Here is a 20,319-nt window from a genome sequence, read left to right as displayed (position 1 = left end):
TATCTGGCTCTGCTGCATTTCATTTCAGCCCAGGAGAATTTTCTGGGAACCTACCTGCCAAAGTCAGTTCCACTGTGTAAGACATCATGTGGAATAAATGTGAATAAGAACATCTTACACTTGGCCGGGGATATATATTCTACAGAGAACTTTCACCTCATTATAATCCTTTAATGTGGATGAGTTAATACTATAACTACTTAAATGATGCAGAAACTCTCTAACTATGATCAGTTAAGCACAAGAATAGCAAACATGAGGACTTGTGTTGACATCTATCCTCCTCCCCCTTGTCTGTGATAGACATCACCAATCAATCATGACATTCTTGACTGATGAGCAGTTTGTGATTTGAGTCCTTCTCTTAAAGAATTTTTTAAAAACAGGCATAATTAAGATACAATAACATGCACAGGGCTAAAATGTTCAGTTTAATAAAATCTGACAATTGTATACACCTCTGTAACCATCACACAAAACAAAAATATAGCCCAGAAAGATCCCTCATGCCACTTCCTGGTCAATTTCTCCCCACCCATCAGGTAATCACCTTTGTCAGGTGAGGTCAGTAAGCCAGTGGCCTGAGCTACTTTGCTGTATCCTGCCAAAATTTATCAAAGAAGGCTTATGTTTAAATTTTAAAAAGTAGGAAAAAAGAAAAAAAATGTGATGGAAATATAGAACGTGCCTGATGTGGAGAGGAAGGCCTTAGGATTTGGGTTCTTGCTCTGGTTTGCTCCAGTTCTGATGTATTCAGGAGATCAAAATGCCACAGAAAGACAGCCCACAGCTGTAGCTGAGCATTCAAGACCACCAGAGACTCTTCTTCAGCTAAAGAGAGAGCTGGGAAGCCAAAGGCCATAGGATAAAGGAATATCTCTGCTGGGAAGAGAGAAACAGGTATCCAGGACATTCATTCATTCATTCATTCACCCATACAGTGCATGAAACAATATGTCAGGCACTGGAGAAAAAGGGACAAATAAGATTGATAACTAACAAAATAATTTGAGTAACAGAGAAAAGAAAGCATGGCTAATTACTCAATTGGTTGTCCTCTTTAGGAATTTGTAAATTAAATGAATGTTTGGAACCAAACACAAAGCATCAACTGGTCTCTGATGTCTGAACATTTTATGTGGCAGGTACTTCAAGTGCAAAAAGACCCTGAAAAATTCAGTCCCACATACATCTTGAGGCTTTTTCCAGAGGATAAGAAAGAGAAGGATTATAGGGAGGGCAATGCCCTTCCTTGCCCTTGGCAGGGAAGCTGTAGTCGATGACATTGTCCAGCAGCGGAATGTCCAGGCCATGGGCTGCCAGGTCCATCACGATAAGGATGGAGCACTTGCCATGGGTGAGCTTGGAGAGGTTGATCTTGCGGGCCGTCTGGTCCTGGGCACTGTAGATGTGGGCACAACTCACCCCCTGGGTCCTCAGCAGCTCGCTGAGGTACTTCATGTGGTGCTTCGTGGCCACAAGCACCACCGTCTGGTCCTGGGGCTTCACGACTGTGTGCAGCAGGTGGAGCAGCACGGTGGCTCTGGTGTCCTTGCGCACAAGGAAGAAGGAGGTCTTGAGCTGCTCGTTGAATTTGGCGTCCACACTGAGCCGGATGAGCACGGGCTCCGTGAGGCCCGCCCGGGGAAACCCCACCAGCAGTTTGGGCAGCACGGCCGAGAACAGGACCGTCTGGTGGCCCCCAGGAAGGCAGCGGATGATTTCCTGCCGCTGCTTGGCAAACCCCATCTCGAAGAGCCTGTCTGCCTCATCGAACGCTGCATACTCCACGCTCTGCAGCTTCAGGTTCATCTCCATAGCCACATACACCAAGCACCCAGGGGTGGCAATGATTATGTCGGGATTTTCATGCAGGGCTGCAAACTGGCCTTCCATCTTGTCCCTGCCCAGGATCAGGCAGTCCTGAGGCAAACTGATTCAAGTTCTCTCTCATTCCATTTTTTCATTTGGTCATGTAGTCGTCTTTACTGAGCACCATCTTTGTGCCAGGCACTGTGGTAAGCCCTGGAATATGGAGCCATTAGATCTTTCTGGGTGAATTGGAACTTCATTTCCTCCGTGTAAATCTTTGCTTCAAATGACTTCTCTCTGCCACAAGACTGAGCCTCCTCTGAGAGTCTGTGGGCCCTATGTAGATGGCATGATGCACATGTTGATCTGGACAAGAGCCCCTTATTGTTTCTCTTTCATAAGTATTTTTGAAGTTATCAGCTTGGTTCTGGAGCTTTACTGGGAAGTTTGCTAAATGGGTCAGGGTGTTGCCAAGAAGAGTTAGAAAATCCTTTGTCCTGGAATTTGGGGTATTTAGATACATTTTTGCCTGTAGTTTGAAAGCCGATCTTGCCTCTGTATTAGTTTCCTATTGCTGCTTTAACAAATTACCATATACTTAGTGGGTTTAAACAATAAAAATTTATGATCTTATAGTTCAGGAAGTCAGAAGTTTAAAATAGATCTCACTGGGCTAACATCAAGGTGTTGACAGGGCCCTATTTTCTGTGGATGCTCTAGTGGATAATCTGTTTCTTGGCATTTTCCAGTTTTTAGAGGCTCCTTGCTTGTGACCCCTTCTTCCATCTTCAAAGCTAACAAAGTTGGGCTAAGTCCTTCTCATGCTGCTCTCTCCTGGTTCTCCCTTTGATTCCTTCTTCCACCTTGTGCATATACTGAGCCAGCCCTGATAATCCAGGATAATATCTTTGTTTTAAGACCATTTTATTAGCAACCTTAATTCCATCTGCAACCTTAATTTCCTTTTGTCATTTAACCTAATATATTCATATGTTCCAGGGATTAAGACATAAACAACTTTGAGAGTCATAATTTTGTCTAGTACAGTTTCTTTAAATTTTTTATAGTTTTCTGGTTTTTCTTAATAGTTTCTCAAATCATGCCTGTGAAGTTGGTTGGTAAATTTCACATCTTATTGGATAAACTGATGCAGTGAGAGAGGCCCAGGGCTTGCTTAGGGCTACCAAGAAGACAAGTCAGGGTTGAATCTATTCACTCATTTCCAAGGTGTGGAGTCTATGGCCATACCACCCTGAACGCATCCGATCTCATCTGCTTTCGGAAGCTAAGCAGAGTCAGGCCTGGTTAGTACTTGGTATGGGAGTCCAAGGTGTGAAACAATATGTTAAGTAGAAAAAATCAAGATACAAGGGAGAATGTAAAGTACAATTATAATCTTATAAAAATATATTTTAAAAGTATATAATCATGGTGGAAAGACTAGAAGAAAATATATTAAGATTCTAATAACAGTGGTAATAGAATGTTGGGCATAAGATTACAGCTAGTTTTTTTCTTCTTCCTTTTTTAAAATAGGGGTGCCTGGGAGGCTCAGTCAGTTAAGCGTCCTACTCTTGGTTTCAGCTCAGGTCATGTTCTCGAGGTCTGTGGGATTGAGCCCTGTGTTGGGCTCTGTGCTGGCAGTGTGGAGCCTGCTTTCTCTCTCTCTCTCTCCCTATCCCTCTCTGGCCCTCCCCCACTCACATGCACTTGCTCACTTGCTCTCAAAGATGAATAAATATACTTTAAAAAATCAGCAGTGGTTGGATTATATTAATAAATGGAAAACATGTTAAAAATTAATTTGTTTTATTGCACCCACCCTCCTCTCATATGTATAATCTCAGTTCCTTCTCCAACATTGTTCTGGACCTCTAACTGCCAGAAGTTACTATAAAACCTAAAAGGAGACAGAAGGGAGCCGGGAAGGGAATTTCTGGAACAGGGAAATGAGTGACAGCAGGAGGCTGGCTGTGATGTTTTCAAACTTTTCAGGTCTGCCTTGGCTTTGCCAATCAACTCCAGCTTCTGGTTTCTTCTGAAATGAGTAATTAGTTGCGGAGTGGCCTGTTATCTACACTCCACTAGAGTGCTTCCTCTAACAAGGGACTTTCTCTGGCCAGCCATGTTCCCAGTGCTCACCGGTCTTCCATGTGCAGAGGAGAAAAGGGGACCCCAGCACCTGTCCCCATCCCTGCACTGGCTGTCATGTCCACCCTGGACCCAATGATGGTAGGTGAGGGTTTGCAGAGAATGGAAGGAGCTGGTGCAGGCTGTGTTCCTGCTCAGCAGATATGGGGTGGCAGGGTTCCAGGTTCCCCAGGAAAGCAAGAAAGGCCTGGACAGCCAGCTGCTTTCTTACCACAGATGGTGGCCAGTCTTTGTGTGCAGAAGTCGACAGAGGGATGAAGAGAAAAGTCCAGAAATCCCAGGACTGGCAGGCAAAGCCCTGTACAACTTGACTCCACCCTCTTTTTCCAGCTAAGAGCCATTCCTGTCTAATTTCCCTGACTGTCTTCCCTCTATGCCTTCACTTACCTATAACTGGATAGTTACTCTACACTTATTTTTACCACAAGACTCAGCTCAAATTCCCCCTCCTCCAAGATACCACTGTGGTCACTCTAATCTGGTCCTTGACCAGATTGCCCACCCTTACTGGGTACAGGCTATGGCCTCTCCCTGACACACCCTGGCAACTAATATATTCATCTGACAACTATTTGTTGAGCATCTGCCATATGTCAGGTACTGTTCTAGGCACTGACTAGTTAATAACTAGTCAAGATGTTAAAAAATAAATAAAACTTCAAAAGTATTTATTTATTTATTTATTTGTTTGTTTGTTTATTAAAAAAATGTTAATGTTTATTTACTTTTAAGAGAGAGAGAGAGAGTGTGTGTGAACATGAGTGAGGGAGGGGCAGAGTTAGAGGGAGACACAGAATCTGAAGCGGGCTCCAGGCTCTGAGCTGTCAGCACAGAGCCCCACGCGGGGCTCAAACTCAAAAACCGTGAGATCATGACCTAAGCTGAAGTCAGACACTTAACCAAACTGAGCCACCCAGGCACCCAAATGTCTATTTGTTTTAGAGAGAGAGAGAGAGCGAGCAAGTGAGAACGGGGGCGGGGGGACATAGAGGGAGACAGAGCATCCAAAGCAGGCTCCACACCGTTAGCACAGAGCCTGACGTGGGGCTTGAACTCATCATTGGTGAGATCATGACCTGAGTCAAAGTCAGGCTCTGAAACCACTGAGCTATCCAGGTGCCCCAAAGGCCAAACTTTAAAACAGAGGGTGACCACCCACTGTTGTTGCACCTGTGCAGGTGTGACTGGAGCCAGCCTTGGAGATGCCAGGTAAATGCAACTGGAGTAGAAGTCGGGGTGGGATGGGAAGGGAGAGATGTTCAGCCACTTGCAGCTGTGCCTGGGAAGTCTTCTCCACCTCCAGCCTGACTTCAATCAGCTTTGTGTAAACACTACCATTCTCAGTCAGTTGTTTTCTCTGCAGGTTTAATTTCTGTGATTCTATGCAAATGATACTATCTCTCTCCCATATGTCTTTGGTGATGATATGTTCCTGGATATCAAGCCATTAAAAAGAGAATCGTAAAGCCATCTGAATTTTTCCAAAGTTGCAATGTTGTAACAGGGCTTGATTCTTGGCCAAACAATTTAGCATCAAAGATTTGACCAGCCATATGTCACAAATGCAAAGGTGCAACAACTAGAATCAAAACCAGCAAAAATTAAGCTTTAGTTCTTATAAGAGCTCAGTCTGCTTGGATTTGAATCCTGGTTCCACCAGGATTACTAGCTGTGTGACTTTGGGGAAATTACTTGACCCATCTCTGCCTCAGTTAAGAAACTGTCAAATGAGGATGATAAAAGTATATACCCTACATGCAAAAAAATGAAGTTGGACCATTACCTCACAGGATCCACAAAAACTAACTCAAAGACCTGAGTATAAAAGCTAAAATTATAGGTGGCGCCTAGGTGGCTCAGTCGGTTAAGCCACCGACTTCGGCTCAGGTCATGACCTCGCGCTCCGTGAGTTTGAGCCCCGTGTCGGGCTCTGTGCTGACAGCTTGGAGCCTGGAGCCTGCTTCGGATTCTGTGTCTCCCTCTCTCTGACCCTCCCCTGTTCATGCTCTGATTCTCTGTCTCAAAAATAAATAAATGTTAAAAAAATTAAAAAAAAAAAAGCTAAAATTATAAAACTCTTGAAAAAAACATAGGAGAGGGGTGCCTGGGTAGCTCAGTCGGTTAAGCGTCAACCTCGCCTCAGGTCATGATCTCACAGTTTGTGGGCTTGAGCCCCGTGTTGGGCTCTGTGCTGACAGCTCAGAGCCTGGAGCCTGCTTGGGATTCTGTGTGTGTGTGTCTCACTCTGTCCCTGCCCAGTTTGCACTCTGTTTCTGTCTGTCTCTCTCTGTCTCTCTCTCTCAAAAATAAATAAACATTAAAAGAAAACACAGGAGAAAAGTTTCATGACATCAGATTTGGAAATAATTTCTTGAATATGATGCAACTTGTGCATCAAAGAATACCATCAGCAGAGTGAAAAGGCAACCCAGAGAATGGGAGAAATTATTTGCAAATTCTATATCTGATAAGGGATTAATATTCAGAATATATAAAGAACTCCTGCAACTCAAAAACAAACAAAACAAAACAGCCTTATTTTAAGAATGGACAAAGGACTTGAATAGACAGTTCTCCAATGAAGATATACCCGTGGCCAATAAGGACATGAAAAGATGCTTAATGTGTCTTATCATTAAGAAAATGCAAATCAAAACCACAATGAAAGGCCACTTCACACCTGTTAAGATGGTTCTTATTAAAAAAAAAAAACAAAACAAAAAACAACCCAGAATATAAAAAGTATCAGTGAGGTTGTGAGGAAATTGGAACACTTGTGCATGGCTGATGGGAATGTAAAATGATGCAGCTGTATCTATGGAAAACAATACGGCAATTCCTCAAAAAATTAAAAGTAAAATTACCATATGATCCAGCAATTCTACTTCTGGGTATATACCCTAAGGAGTTGAAAGCAGGGACATGAACTGAGAGATATATATTTTTTGAGATTTTATTTTTAAGTAATCTCTACATTCAATGTAGGGCTCAAACTTACAACCCTGAGACCAAGAGTTGCATGCTCCACCAACTGAGCCAGCCAGACTCCCCAAACAGATAGGTATTTGTACACCCATGTGTATAGCAACCTTGTTCACAATAGCCCAAATATGGATGCAATCTAAATGTCTATTAACTGATGAATGGATAAACAAAACATGGCATATACATAGAGGACTATTATTCGGCTTTAAAAAAATGAAATTCTGATACATGCTACAACGTGAATGAACCTTGAAGACATTATGCTAAGTGAAATAAGCCAGTCACAAAATACTAAAAGCATAACTACTGTATGATTCCATTCAGATGAGGTACTTAGTCAAATTCATAGAGACAAAAAGTAGAATGATGGTTGCCAGTAGCTGGTGGGGAGGGGGAAATAGGGAGTTATTGTTTAATGGGTGCAGTTTTGCAAGATAAAGAAAGTTCTGGGGGTGCCAGCTGGCTCAGTCAGTGGAGCATGCAATTGTTGATCTCTAGGTTGTAAGTTCGAGTGCATGTTGGGTGTAGAGATTACTTAAAAATAAAATGTTAAAAACAAAGTTTTGGAGATGGATGGTAGTAATGGTTGTACAATGATGTGAATGTACTTACTGCCATTGAACTGTATATTTAAAATTGAATGGTAAATTTTATGTTATGCCTATTTTATAGCAATGAAAAAGTACACCCCTCATAAAGTTGTTGTGAGGATTAAATGAGATAGTAAGCATAAAGTACTTAGAATAGTGATGGATATAATAGTGTTATGTGTTGGCCATTATAAATATTCTCAATCTAGTATACATGGGAATCAGTGGATGAAGTACATAAAGCCTAGAAAAATAGAAGTCTACTGGATCATATATATGGCTAACTATGAACATATTACCTATAATCCGGATTAATTTGATGAAAATCTGACTTGCTTTCCTAGAATTGTAAATGGTTTTAAGGCATGTTTTGGAAGACCCAGGTCTCTCTCTCTTTTTTAAAAAAATTTGTTTTAATGCTTACTTGTTTTTGAGAGAGAGAGAGACAGAGCATGAATGGAATAGGGGCAGAGAGAGAGAGAGAGAGAGAGAGAGAGACAGAATCTGAAGCAGGCTCCAGGCTCTGAGCTGTCGGCACAGAGCCCACATGGGGCTTAAACTCATGAACCAGGATATCATGACTGAGCAGAAGTTGGATACTTAACCGACTGAGCCATCCAGGTGCCCCTCTCTTTTTTTTTTTTAAGTTTATTTTTGTTTATTTTGAGAGAGCGAGAGCGAGAGAGAGTGAGCAAGCGGGGTAGGGGCAGAGACAGAGGAGAGACAGAATCCCAGGCAGGCTCTGTGCTGTCAGTGCAGAGCCTGATGTAAGGCTGGAACTCATGAACTGTGAGATCATGACCTGAGCCGAAATCAACAGATACTTAACCAACTGAGCCACCCAGGCACCCCTGGAAGAGCCAGATCTCTTTTTTAAAAAGGCTGTTAAAGCAAGAGAGATAATTCTTTTCTCTGGAGCATATGGAATCTTCAAAATGAGGCCCTCTGGGAGTTAGGAGTGAGGCTTTGGAATCTGTTGTTTCGGTTCTAAGCCTAGCTCCACCCCTTAGATGTGTAACTTCTTCGGGCAAGTTAATTAACTTCAAGCCCCAGTGTTTCCTCCTACAAAAAGGGGGTAAAACTAGACCCAGATCATAGGCTTGTGCAAATTGAGTGTGGTTATGTAGATAAAATGCCTGGCATACATTAAGCACTCAATAAGTGCTGGCTGTTATTGATATTGATAATACCTTTGACTTCATTATCATGGCTGAACCATGATTTGCTCTTGATCTTTCCTAAGTACAACTACTCAGGAGCTGCTCAGATGGAGGACACTCTGCAGAAGGAGTACAGTCAAATCACTCTGTCTCCCCTTCACTGCTTTTGGTGCCTACTTGACAGTTTGTTGATAACCATTCGAGCTCTGATCACTTTTTAGGAACACCATTGAACAAGTAGCAGGTTATTGCAAAGGGAACTTCTTCTTCCTGATCTTTGGTTCAAAAAGTAATTTATTATTCTTCCTACTTTTCTATATTTTTCTATTTTGTATGATGAATCATTATGTTTAGAACAGAAAAATATATTTCTCACAATATTACTTGAAAAATAGTAGCCTGAAGATGCCTTCATGGCTTGGACATTGGCTGAAAACACCAAATGAAGAGTTAGGAGCATTCAGTATTGAGATGTGGAGAAAAATTAGGCAGTGTAGAATGCATAAGGATATACTGAAAGTGGAACAAATTTGATGTTACTCTTAAACATATCTTCATGTATAAGGAAGATGGCAGAAGCAATATATCCTTGGTTGAAATCAACTATAGTAATCTAAATCCTATTTATCCCTCAATGAGACAGAGATATGGGATGCTCTGTGAATTGAACTTTTGAAACAAATTATTTTTAACACACTATTTAATCAATGTTCCATTGTTGGATATTTAAAAAATATCGCCAGATTTACAAAATTCTAAAAATATAATAAGAAATACTGGGGGCACCTGGCTGACTCTGTTGGTAGAGCATGTGACTCTTGATCTCCAGGTTGTGAGTTTAAGCCCCACATCAGGCTTACTGCTATCAGTGCAGAGACTGCTTTGGATACTCTGTCCCCCTCTCTCTCTGCCCCTCCCCCATTTGCACTCTCTCAAAAATAATTAAAACGTTAAAAAAAAAAAAAGACAAACACACTCTTTGTAACCAAATAAAAATTAAAAAAAACATTTAAAAAATATGAAATACTAAAATAATGTGAAAATTATTTAATATTTCTGATGATTTGAGAAGTACTTTCTCTATGCTTTGCTTCTGCTATGTTTCAAGAGCATCATTATTACTATCATTTAGATACTACCCTACTACCCCAAACTATGGTTGTTTAGGTTTTATAGCTATATGATTTCTGAAAAAATTTTTTTTAAGTTTTATTTATTTATTTTGAGAGAGACAGAGGAAGGGCAGAGAGAGAGGGAGAGAGAGAGCCCGACTCAGGGCTCCAACTTATGAAATCATGAGATCATGACCTGAGCTGATACCAATAGTCAGATGCTTAACCATCTGAGCCATCCAGATGCCCCACTATTTGATTTCTAAATACTGAGAGGCTGAATGAATTAAAGCCCTTGGGAAAAATGATTATCACTTTAGGAATGTTTTTACAATATTTTCTTTGAAAAACAAAGCAACATATTGTGTGTATCTAGAAGTGTGAGAACTCTGACATCTAATCTCTTGATTTAGCACTTATCTTTGCTCATTAAGAGTTGGGCCATCAAGAAAATTAAAGAGAAGGGGCACCTCAGTGGCTCAGTTGGTTAAGTATCAGACTCTTGATTTCAGCTCAGGTCATGGTCTCACGGTCATGAGATCAAGCCCAGCATTGGGCTCTACACTGGGTGTGGAGCCTGCTTAAGATTCTCTCTCTCTCTCTCTCTCTCTCTCTCTCTCTCTCTCTCTCTCTCCTCTCTCTCTCTCTCTTTCTCTCTCTCTCTCTCTCTCTCTCTCCCTCTCAACCTCCCCCACAAGTGCTCTCTCTCTCTCAAAAAAAAAAGCAAAAAAAAAAAAAAAAGAAATTTAAAGAATAAGTGTATGTTGAGCTATAAAACCCAGACATACTGCCACTGAATGTCATTAGGTCCATATATGGAACTGGAGATAATGTGAGATGCTTTAAAAACTTAATTGCACCTCCCTGTGATGGGCTCTGAATGAGGTCTGAATGAGCTGGAATTTTGCAGGTTTCCTGATTCACAGTTCAGCCAGTATAGATCCTTCTGTAAGCAGTCCTACTCTGTCAACTATCTCCCCTTCCCTCCCACCCCCATTTTGGTTCTTTTGAGTGTGGTGTTTTTAACTCTTCAACTATATACTATTTTGACAAGGAAATACTGACCCTGAGGAACAGATAGTGTGGTGATTGGTGGGCCTAAATTACAGTACTATTTCTATCTCATTTCCCTACCTCATTTCCCTACCTGATCTCATCTGGCTCTTGAGGGTCAACCTCACTCTCTGTCACTGTCTACTTCCTTCAAAGTCATAGATTTTTACTCAAAAAAATTTTTTTTATTCATTTTTTTAACAGGAGGAAATCTGATTTAATTACATATGTACAGGGAATCCACATAAACATGAAAGATTACCCATAGATTTAAATTTAATTTTTAAAATACCATGACTTCATAAAATTCCATGACTTAAAAAATTAATGTTTGGTAAAAATGCATGTATGAATAAAAATATGACTTTTAATTCCACCACCCATCATTAAAATTTGACATGTATCCCTCTGCTTATATAACTAATTTTTAAAAATTGGAATTACATTAGAGAGATGATGTTTTCTATTATTGCTAGTCTTGAATTCTGGTGCAATTATCTACATGACTGTATAATCTTAAGTGAATGACTCAAACTCTCTGTGCTTTAATTTCCTCACCTCTAAAATGGGATAATAATGGTACCTACCCTCAGGACTTATGGGAAGCATACATGAGTTACATACAAAAAGTACTTAAAGCAGTGGCAGGAACATAGTAAATACCCAAAAAATGTTAAAGAACTTTGGTGTTTTTATTATATGAATATTACTTTGTAACCTGACTTAAAAACATACTGTGGATATTTTCTCATGTTCTTCATGACTACTACATGATTTTATTGCCCAACCCCAAATCCATTATATGACTGTACTATAATTTATTTAATTGATGTTTCATTGTTGGATGTTTATTATTTTCAATGCTTTGTATAGTAATAAATAACCTGTAGTAAACATTCTTGTGCATAAATCTTTGGGCACATCTCTGATTATTTCCTAAGGCAAATTCCTAAAAGTAGAATGCTAAATCAGAGTATTATATAGGCTTTTGCCAAAATGCCCTTCAGAAAGTCTTGTGAATGTGTGTTCCTAATGTATGAGATGGCTTATTTCCCCAGAGTCTTCCCAGCACCGGATATTAAGATTTTAAAAGCTTCTTGCCAGTCTGTAGTTTTCATAATCAGATGGTGGTCTACAGTTCACAAAGCTCTCCTCTTCCAAGCTGTTCATTTTCTTTAATCCCAAATCCCTTCAGGTTGCTCCTCCTATTTCAACCTACAATGACTTTTAATCTTTTTTTTTAATGTTTATCTATTTTTGAGAGAGAGGGAGAGAGAGAGAGAGACAGAGCATGAGCAGGGAAGAGGCAGAGAGAGAGAGGGAGACAGAATCCAAAGCATGCTCCAGGCTCTGAGCTGTCAGCACAGAGCCTGATGCGGGGCTCGAACCCACAAATAGGGAAATCATGACCTGAGCGAAGTCAGACGCTTAACTGACTGAGCCACCCAGGTGCCCCAATGTCCTTTAATCTTAAATTTCTACACTGTAACTAGTTCTTTTCTTTCTGATTTCTTCACACCATTTCTCTTCTACCCATTTGGTGGTAGAATACAGTGTTCTGTTTCGTTACAGGTGTGTGTTATATATCTGGTTAAGTGGGTACCACAGGAAGACAGGAACTTCCCTTTTTCACTGAGCCCAAGTCTAACCCAAATGAAGCCATCCCCAAATAGACTCTTCTACTTTACAGAGTAAAAATATCCCTGCTGCCTGAAATATTTAAGCCATATTGACAAGTGTCTGAAAGCTGTGGAAGGTATTCTTACTCTTGACAATAAGTTGGCCTATACAGCAGGGTCCAACCAGGAAAACAGAAACCACTCAAGTATTTAAACACAGCAAAAATTTAATTCAGGGAGTTTGGTTGCACCGGTGATTAGAGAGCTCAGAAGCCAGAAATATGGTGAAGCAACACTGAGATTTGTAACATCAGGAAACCAGCACCATCCCTGGGCTCAAGGACAGAGGGAGGAACAGGTAGGGTCAGCTGGAGGAACCTGGTGAAGAGTCACACTGGGCCTGTCTGTTGGGAGCTGGACCACAGAGGTGATGCAAGTGTTCCTCACCACCTGCAGATAGAATGGAAGGGGAGAAATATCTTGGCTTTTCTCTTCTCTCTCTCCAGTCTCCTTCCAGTGTCTCCCACTGGCAAATTCAATTAGAAGCCAGTTGACACAGATGTTTGTGGAATTATATATAGTCTGTGGTCAACCCTACTTTTGTGTAGAGCAAAGTAAGTTAAAGGTGAGGAATGAATGTGAGGGCAAACAGGCCAAGTCCTGGCACAGTGACATCTGGAGGCCCTTCCAAGTCCATGGACAATAGGGCACAAGTGCAAAGCATGCCTGCCCTGGAGGGGTCAGCAATCCTAGGTTTGAATTCTGGCTCTGTCATTTACTAGCTCTGAGACCTTGGCCAGGTCACTTAACTCCTCTGACCCTCAGTTCCCTCATTTATGAAAGGGGGCAAGAAAAACCATATGTCACAGAGTCACTGTGAAGATTAAATAAAATACTTCTCATACAATACTTTTCTGTATTTTGAAAGAAGGAAAGGAGCAGAGGAATCTTTCCTTTTGGAAGCTCTGCCTAGGGTGGGGTAGGTGATAAGTTGCCCAATACTGATACTGGGAGATGATGTAAGAAACACTGGAAGTATCCTACATGATCGATTTATTCATTCCACAAACATTTATGGGTACTCACTATTTTCAGGAAATGATTTAGACATGGTCCCTGCCCTCAAGGAGATGGTGACAGATGGACAAAGTGATAAATGGCAATGCATGATTGTATGGGAATGTTCACAGAGGAGGGAGCAATGGGATATCTCTGCCTAGAGAAGTGGAGAAAACGTCACTGAGGAAATGACATCTGAGTCATATTTTGAAGGGTAAGCAGGAGCAGGAGAAGCAGATACAAAAGCATAGAGTCAGGAAAGGGCACAGAGTATTTGGGGAATGGTAAGCTATTCATATGGGTAGGGTCTCAGGTTCACAGTTCAGGTGGTGGTAAGAACAAGGGGTAGATGTGGCTGGATATGGAAGAGAAAGTCAGCGTGAAGAGCCTGGTATAGGTAGCCAATGACTTTATCCTGTGGGGAATGAGAAGCCAGCAGACTTTTAAGCTAGGGAGTGGGGGTGCCTGGGTAGCTCAGTCAGTTAAGCGACCAAGGCTTGATTTCCGCTCAGGTCAGGATCTCGAGGTTCGTGAGTTCAAGCCACATGTCTGGTTCTGTGCTGACAGCACAGAGCCTGCTTGGGATTCTCTCTCCCTCTCTGCCCCTCCCCAACTCTCAATCTCTTACTTTCTTTCTCTCTCAAAAAATAAACTTAAAAAAAAAAAAAAAAACCAACTAGGGAGTGACCCAGCATCTATGACCTAGAATTGTATAAAGTGATACATCTTCCTAGACTCTCACATGGCCTTGCCAAAGGGCTGATGCATGCAGTTATATAAAGCAGGGGCCATGTGGACATCTCATAAGACGTTAGAACATATGAATCAGAAAAATGAGCACAGGGATTTTCCCTTAACATTAAATTCAGAATGGAAAAACTCATTAACTTCTGCAGATGCTGAAGGGCTCAAGGTAAATATTTAAAATGTTCTCCTTCTCATTTCCACAAAGCCAAAAACATCAGAGGTATGATGATGATGCTTGTGGCTATGAGACAGGATTTCAAGGATTCTGATGAAATGTCTGCTGGCCTGGATCTGTCTGAAGCTGAAAAGGACTTTGTATTACTCTAACGGAAAGGAAAATACAAAATGATGGTAATATAGCCCTTTATCCTTTCAGAGCCTTTTCACATACATTATCTCATTTAAGCCTTTTGACAACTGAGTGAGGCAGATGAGGCCAAGAGTACAATCCCATTATAGAGATGAAGAAATGGAGATCCAAGTGTTTTATACCTTTTCTAGGGTCTGGGAAATTATAGCCAAAGCTACAACTGGATTTCTAGACCCACAGGCCAGCATCTTCCCCAAACCCAGGACTGTTCTGCCTACCTGTCCCCTTCCGTATGCCAGGATGGCTTCTTTGAGGTCCTGGAGTGTGTGCAGTTCAAAACCCAGCCTCTTCCTGTGGCCTTTGGAGCGGTAGGGGCCTTTTCTCCTCCCTTCGGGTGTCCATGCTGATAAGGCTAAACCTTCTGAGTAGAGGATCAGGGCTCCTTTTCTAGTACTGAATGTTTTAGGAAGAAAGAGGCTCCAGGTGTGCTGGTTGGCAATGCCGTCATCCTGCGGTTTGCTGACCAGGACATAATCTTCTGGGGACTTCCAGTTCAAGTAATCCTGCAATGGAAAGAAACCACCTTGATCCAAGGCCCCTTTGTAGCAATACTACTTGTGCAAGATATTTGACATCTTTTAGTTTTTTAAATTATTTTTAAAAAATGTTTTTTTTTGAGAGAGTGCAAGCAGGAGAGAGGCAAAGAAAGGGGGCACAGAGGATCCAAGTGGGCTCTGTGCTGACAGCAGCGAGCCAGTTCTGGAGCTCAAACTCACAAACCACAAGATCATGATCTGAGCTGAAGTCAGACGCTCAACTGACTGAGCCACCCAGGCACCCCGACATTTTTTTAGTGACTGATTTTCTCTGAATGCTTCCATGGTGTCACAGAACACAACCACTCTTCTTAGCAACTGGTTTTATTCTCCACACCTCAGAATTAGTAGAACCCAGAGCAGAGTTCTGTTCTGTTTTACCCTCTGCAGCATTCAGGAGAGCCATTCATGCTTGGAGTCTTAAATAGGGTAGAGTGTAGGCTACAGGCCAGTTAAAATTTCCTAGTATGCAAATAAGTAGCCAGAATCATCAAGGGCAGCAGATAACTTTGAAATTAGAGCTGGACTAGCTGGCCGTTTAAATAGGGGAAAACCGTTCCAACCATCACTTCGACTGTACACAGGGAGAATTTCTATACATTCCAGATGCTATGTAACATTACCTAATTTGGCTATTTAGGACCCTATAAAGTAGTTGCATATCTTGTAAGTAAGTGAATGCTGCTGGCTACAGAGGTCCTTTGAAACTTTATATGTCTTTTAACATAGCAAAGGTCAAATATCATGACAAACTACCAAGACAATGGAAATCTCTGTATGATCCAAAAATTTTCAAAGAACCCCACTGGATTTCTTATTCCTGGCAGGATTCAATGAAATAAAATTCCAGTACAAGGGAATTTTGCCACCTCTTTAAAATCTTCTAAAATGAGATTTATTTTTATTGTTTAGAAAAAAATTTTTTTTGGCCTATGTTAAGTATGAGTCCTCTGGGTTGAATTTCAGACAGTTCAAGGAAGCCATTGAAATGGCATGAACATACGCAACATTTCAATCACAGAGGACAACTTCTCAAAACCAAACAGCCATCAACTTGCCTAGAACCCACATGGAAATTCTGATCTTGAACCAAACCATCTGAATTCTAGACAATCTGGAATCTCCTTCAGTCTAAAGCAAATGAGACTGTAAGTTAGTGTCCAAGGGGAAGGAAGATGGTCCCAGTGGCAATATTGATGTGCAAGCAAACTTTCTTATTTTCTTGAGTTTTGCCAAGGAAGGGAAGTCTACCAGTGACCCCCACCACCTCACTAACAAACGGAACCAAAACACACATGGCTCAGCCCCAAATGGAAAAATAGAGCATTCCTTTCCCGCCCCCAAAATATGCCTTTATTCAGCTGTAAGACTTACCTCTGGTTCAAAATAGACTTCTAGCTTCTGTTTATTCTGGACCAACTTCCCATGTCCCCGGCTCAGTAGAGAGAGCGTGAACATGTTTCCCTCCTGACCACCCTTCTCAAGGGCAGTTCATCTTGGTTTTGAAGGCTGAAAACTGGTCACACCTCAAGATTTCCTGAGCTCAGCAGTGAGCCCTAGAAGACCACAAACACTGGGCCTTTTATTAAATACATTTTTCCTTCGTACAGCAGCTTCTTAATAACAACCAGCCACACAGTTTAGACAGTGTGTGTCTTTGTCGGGAGAAAAAAATAAACTGCAAACTCAGACTCTTCAAGCTCTGGATTGTCTACTCTCTGGGCAACCTCTCTCTTCTCTTTGCCTGTGCCCTTGTTGTCCCTTGGTCCTGTTGCTCTGTTACCGGCTTTGTGCATCTACAGATCTGGGCCATGGCACCATCCTTCTCATTGTGAGCAGAGGTTGTTTCCTGGTTGCTATGGCAGCACAGGGAAGTGAAGTCTCTTAAACCAGCCTAGACAAGGCAGAGACTGCTGAGGGCAGTGCTCACACACTGAGGTGGGGGGGGGGGGGGGGGGGGGGGGGGAGGGGGGAGGGGAAGGTTTAAGGGACTAGGCTCAGATTTCAAGTCTTGATTGCAGGAGTAGGGGCGATATTGGGATATTTTTTTGGTTATAGTACTCATCTTGCTTTTAGAAAGTGTCTTTCCCTTTCTCCTGGTATGCAAGCCTTACACTGTCAACTAACCATTAACAGACTCAGGGGAGTCATCTAGGTCACCTAAAGCAACCTGTGACGTTTTCCTTGGCTAAGCTCCAGCATTACTCAACTGGACATGAAGCCTTTTTATGGTAGTTGTTGCTTTGAGTTCAGATACCGGAAATCTCCAGATTCCTTTGCATATCTCACTTGGGCAACTTGCAATCTCCAGAGGGGGTTACTTGGGAGATGTAGGTGGGGGAGGGGCATTTGGTTATACCAATGACTGGGAACCACTGCTGGCATTTAGCAGGCAGGGGCCTGAGATGCTAAATGTTCTGCAGTGTGTAGGATTGTCCTACATGATGCAGAATTTTCCCACTCTGCATACCAGTAGCACTTCCTTTGAGAAACATGGCTATAGTCTGGGCTGCTTGGTTCTCCTTGATGCTGACACTATGAGGACAGGACGGGGGAAGAGCGTCAAGAAACCAAAGGACTCTTGCTGGTGATCTAGGACCTTGCTTTGGCCTGGAAAAGCAAACTGCCCTGTCATTTGTCAGCTGAACCTCCAGGGCAGCCTTGTGAGAGTGCCCCCTGCTGACCTGTGTGAAGAAGTACAACAGGCTATAGGCCCCGTTACCTTTAAAAAAAAAAAAAAAAAAAGGTTTTTTAAAAATGTTTTATTTATTTTTGAGAGAGAGAGACAGAGAGACAGAGAGAGAGAGCAGGGAAGGGGCAGAGAGAGAGGGAGACATAGAATCTGAAGCAGGATCCAGGCTCTGAGCTGTCTGTCAGCATAGCTCAGAACCTGATGCAGGGCTCAAACTTGTGAACTGGAAGATCATGACCTGAGTTGGACATTTAACCAATTGAGCCACTCAGGTGCCCTTATGGGCCCTGCTACCTTTTAGATCTTCCTCTGTAGTGGCAACTTTCCCAGGAGGCAGGCTCAAGTCTCATGAGGAAGAAGTACAGGTCATGCTATATGGTTAGATTGCGTTTATCATGGAAAATTAAGACACTGGATGCAGAGGCCCCAAACTGAATATAGTCAAAACCACAGTGGATGCCACTTCACTACACATTAGAATGGCTATTGCTAAAAAACAAAACAGAACAGAAAATAAATATGTTAGTGAGGACACGAAGAAATTGGGACCCTTGTGCACTATTGGTGAGAATGTGAAATGGTGCAGCCACTGTGGAAAATAGTATGGCAATTCCTCAAAAAATTAAACACAGAATTACCATATTATCTAGCAATTTTACTTCTGGCTGTATAATCCAAAAGAAATGAAAGCAGAAATTCAAATAGATATTTAAATACCCATGTTTATAGCAGTCTTACTCATAGTAGCCAAAATATGGAAACAATTCAAGTATTCATCGACAGAGGAATGAACAAAATATGACATATATAATGGAATATTGTTCAGCCTTTAAAAGCAAAGAAATTTGGACACATGATATAGTACAGAAGAAACTTGAAGATATTATGCTAAGTGAAATAAGCCAGTCATCAAGGGACTAATATTACATGATTACAATTATACGAGGTACTTAGAGTAGTCAAATTCATAGAGACAAAAGGTAGAATGGTGTTTTCCAGGGAAAGTAGGAGGAAGGAATAGAAAGTTAGTGTTTAATGGGTACAGAGTTTCAGTGTGGGAAGATGAAAAAGGTCTGGAGATAGGTAGCGGTGATAATTGTAAAACAACATGGATGTATTTAATGTTGCTGAATGGTACACTTAAAAATGATCAAAATGATAAATTTCATGTTATGTCTGTTTTACCACAATTAAAATCTAAAAAAAGAAAAGAAAACAAAAAATGGAATTTATCATTTTATAATCTGAAGACCAATTGGTCATAATTATTTTGGAGTGAACTCCCCACATCAGGTAAGACAAATTCTACAAAATGAGGGTTCCAAATAGTTTACAAGGGTCTCTTTTTTTTTTTTTTTAAGTTTATTTATTTATTTTGAGAGAGAGTCCAAGTAGGGGAAGGGGCAGAGAGATAGAGAATTCCAAGCAGGGCTTGAACTCACGAACCGTGAGATCATGACCTGAGCTGAAGTTGGATGCTCAACTGACTGAGCCACCCAAGCGCCCCCGTTTACAGGGGTCTTAAGCTACAGTTACTCCCTCTCTGCCCCTTTGAAGTGCAAAAAGGACCCTCAACAAAACTTTACTGAGCAAGATATATTAATTATATATATATTAATATGTAATTATATATATAATATAATTGACATATATTACTATATATGGTCCCTGCCCTCAAGAAGCTCCCAGAAGGGTGAAAAGACAGGCATATATGAACCAGCACCTGAAAGGCGATGTGACAGATATGATCATGGAGATGGAGATAAGTAGGTGCTCCAGGAAAAGAGGTGGGGAGGGGATGTGTGGTGGGCCTTCATAGAAAGCTATGAAGAGGGGCGCCTAGGTGCCTCAGTTGGTTAAGCGTCTGACTCTCAGTTTCAGCTCAGGTCATGATCTCATGGTTTCATGAGTTCGAGCCCCACGTTGGGCTCTGCGCTGGCAATGTGGAGCCTGCTTGAGATTCTCTCTCTCCCTCTCTCTCTGCCGCTCCCGTGCTCATACTGTCTCTGTGTCTCTCAAAATAAATAAATAAAGCTTAAAAAAAAAAAAAATATATATATATATATATATATATATATATAGAAGGCTACAAAGAGGAGGGATATTAAAAGTGGCCTTTAATGGACAGCAGTATATGGCAAGGAGGGAAGATGAAAGAGGATATTGCAGGAGGCATGGACAGGAAAGTTTGAGATCTCTGGAGAAGGGGCAACTTCTTTGGTGTAGCCAAAGCCACGGGTCATGTGGACAGAGATGAAGCTGGAAAAACAGGCCAGCAGACTAAGGTCATGGAGGCCACATGTGCCCTGCTAAGGCACTTTGGGCTTTATTCTTCAGGTTTGTTTGTTTATTATTTTATGAGATGTAAGAGTGGGAGAAGGACAAAAAGAATTGATGTGAAGGATTTTGAGGTAAAATCAGCAAAACATAGAA

The 20,319-nt window shown here is 41.5% G+C and overlaps 1 protein-coding gene across 1 annotated transcript in view; it reads right to left on the bottom strand.

Moving 5' to 3' along the window:
• Positions 1-16,981, bottom strand: part of KIAA2012 (KIAA2012 ortholog) — a 110,140-nt gene extending 93,159 nt beyond the window's left edge. Inside the window, exons 1-2 of the mRNA XM_042995081.1 lie at positions 16,569-16,981; positions 14,877-15,161 (exon numbers count right to left, since the gene is read on the bottom strand). Of these exons, the coding sequence (XP_042851015.1) occupies positions 14,877-15,161; positions 16,569-16,652 (369 nt within the window). The 5' untranslated portion in view covers positions 16,653-16,981. The remainder of the gene's footprint in view (positions 1-14,876; positions 15,162-16,568) is intronic.
• Between the last annotated feature and the right edge of the window lie 3,338 nt (positions 16,982-20,319).

Source organism: Panthera tigris, chromosome C1 (genome assembly GCF_018350195.1).
Source record: "Panthera tigris isolate Pti1 chromosome C1, P.tigris_Pti1_mat1.1, whole genome shotgun sequence".
Taxonomy (NCBI): Eukaryota; Metazoa; Chordata; class Mammalia; order Carnivora; family Felidae; genus Panthera; species Panthera tigris.
Note: the sequence above shows the minus strand (reverse complement) of the source record. Positions and strands in the feature narration are given on the sequence as shown.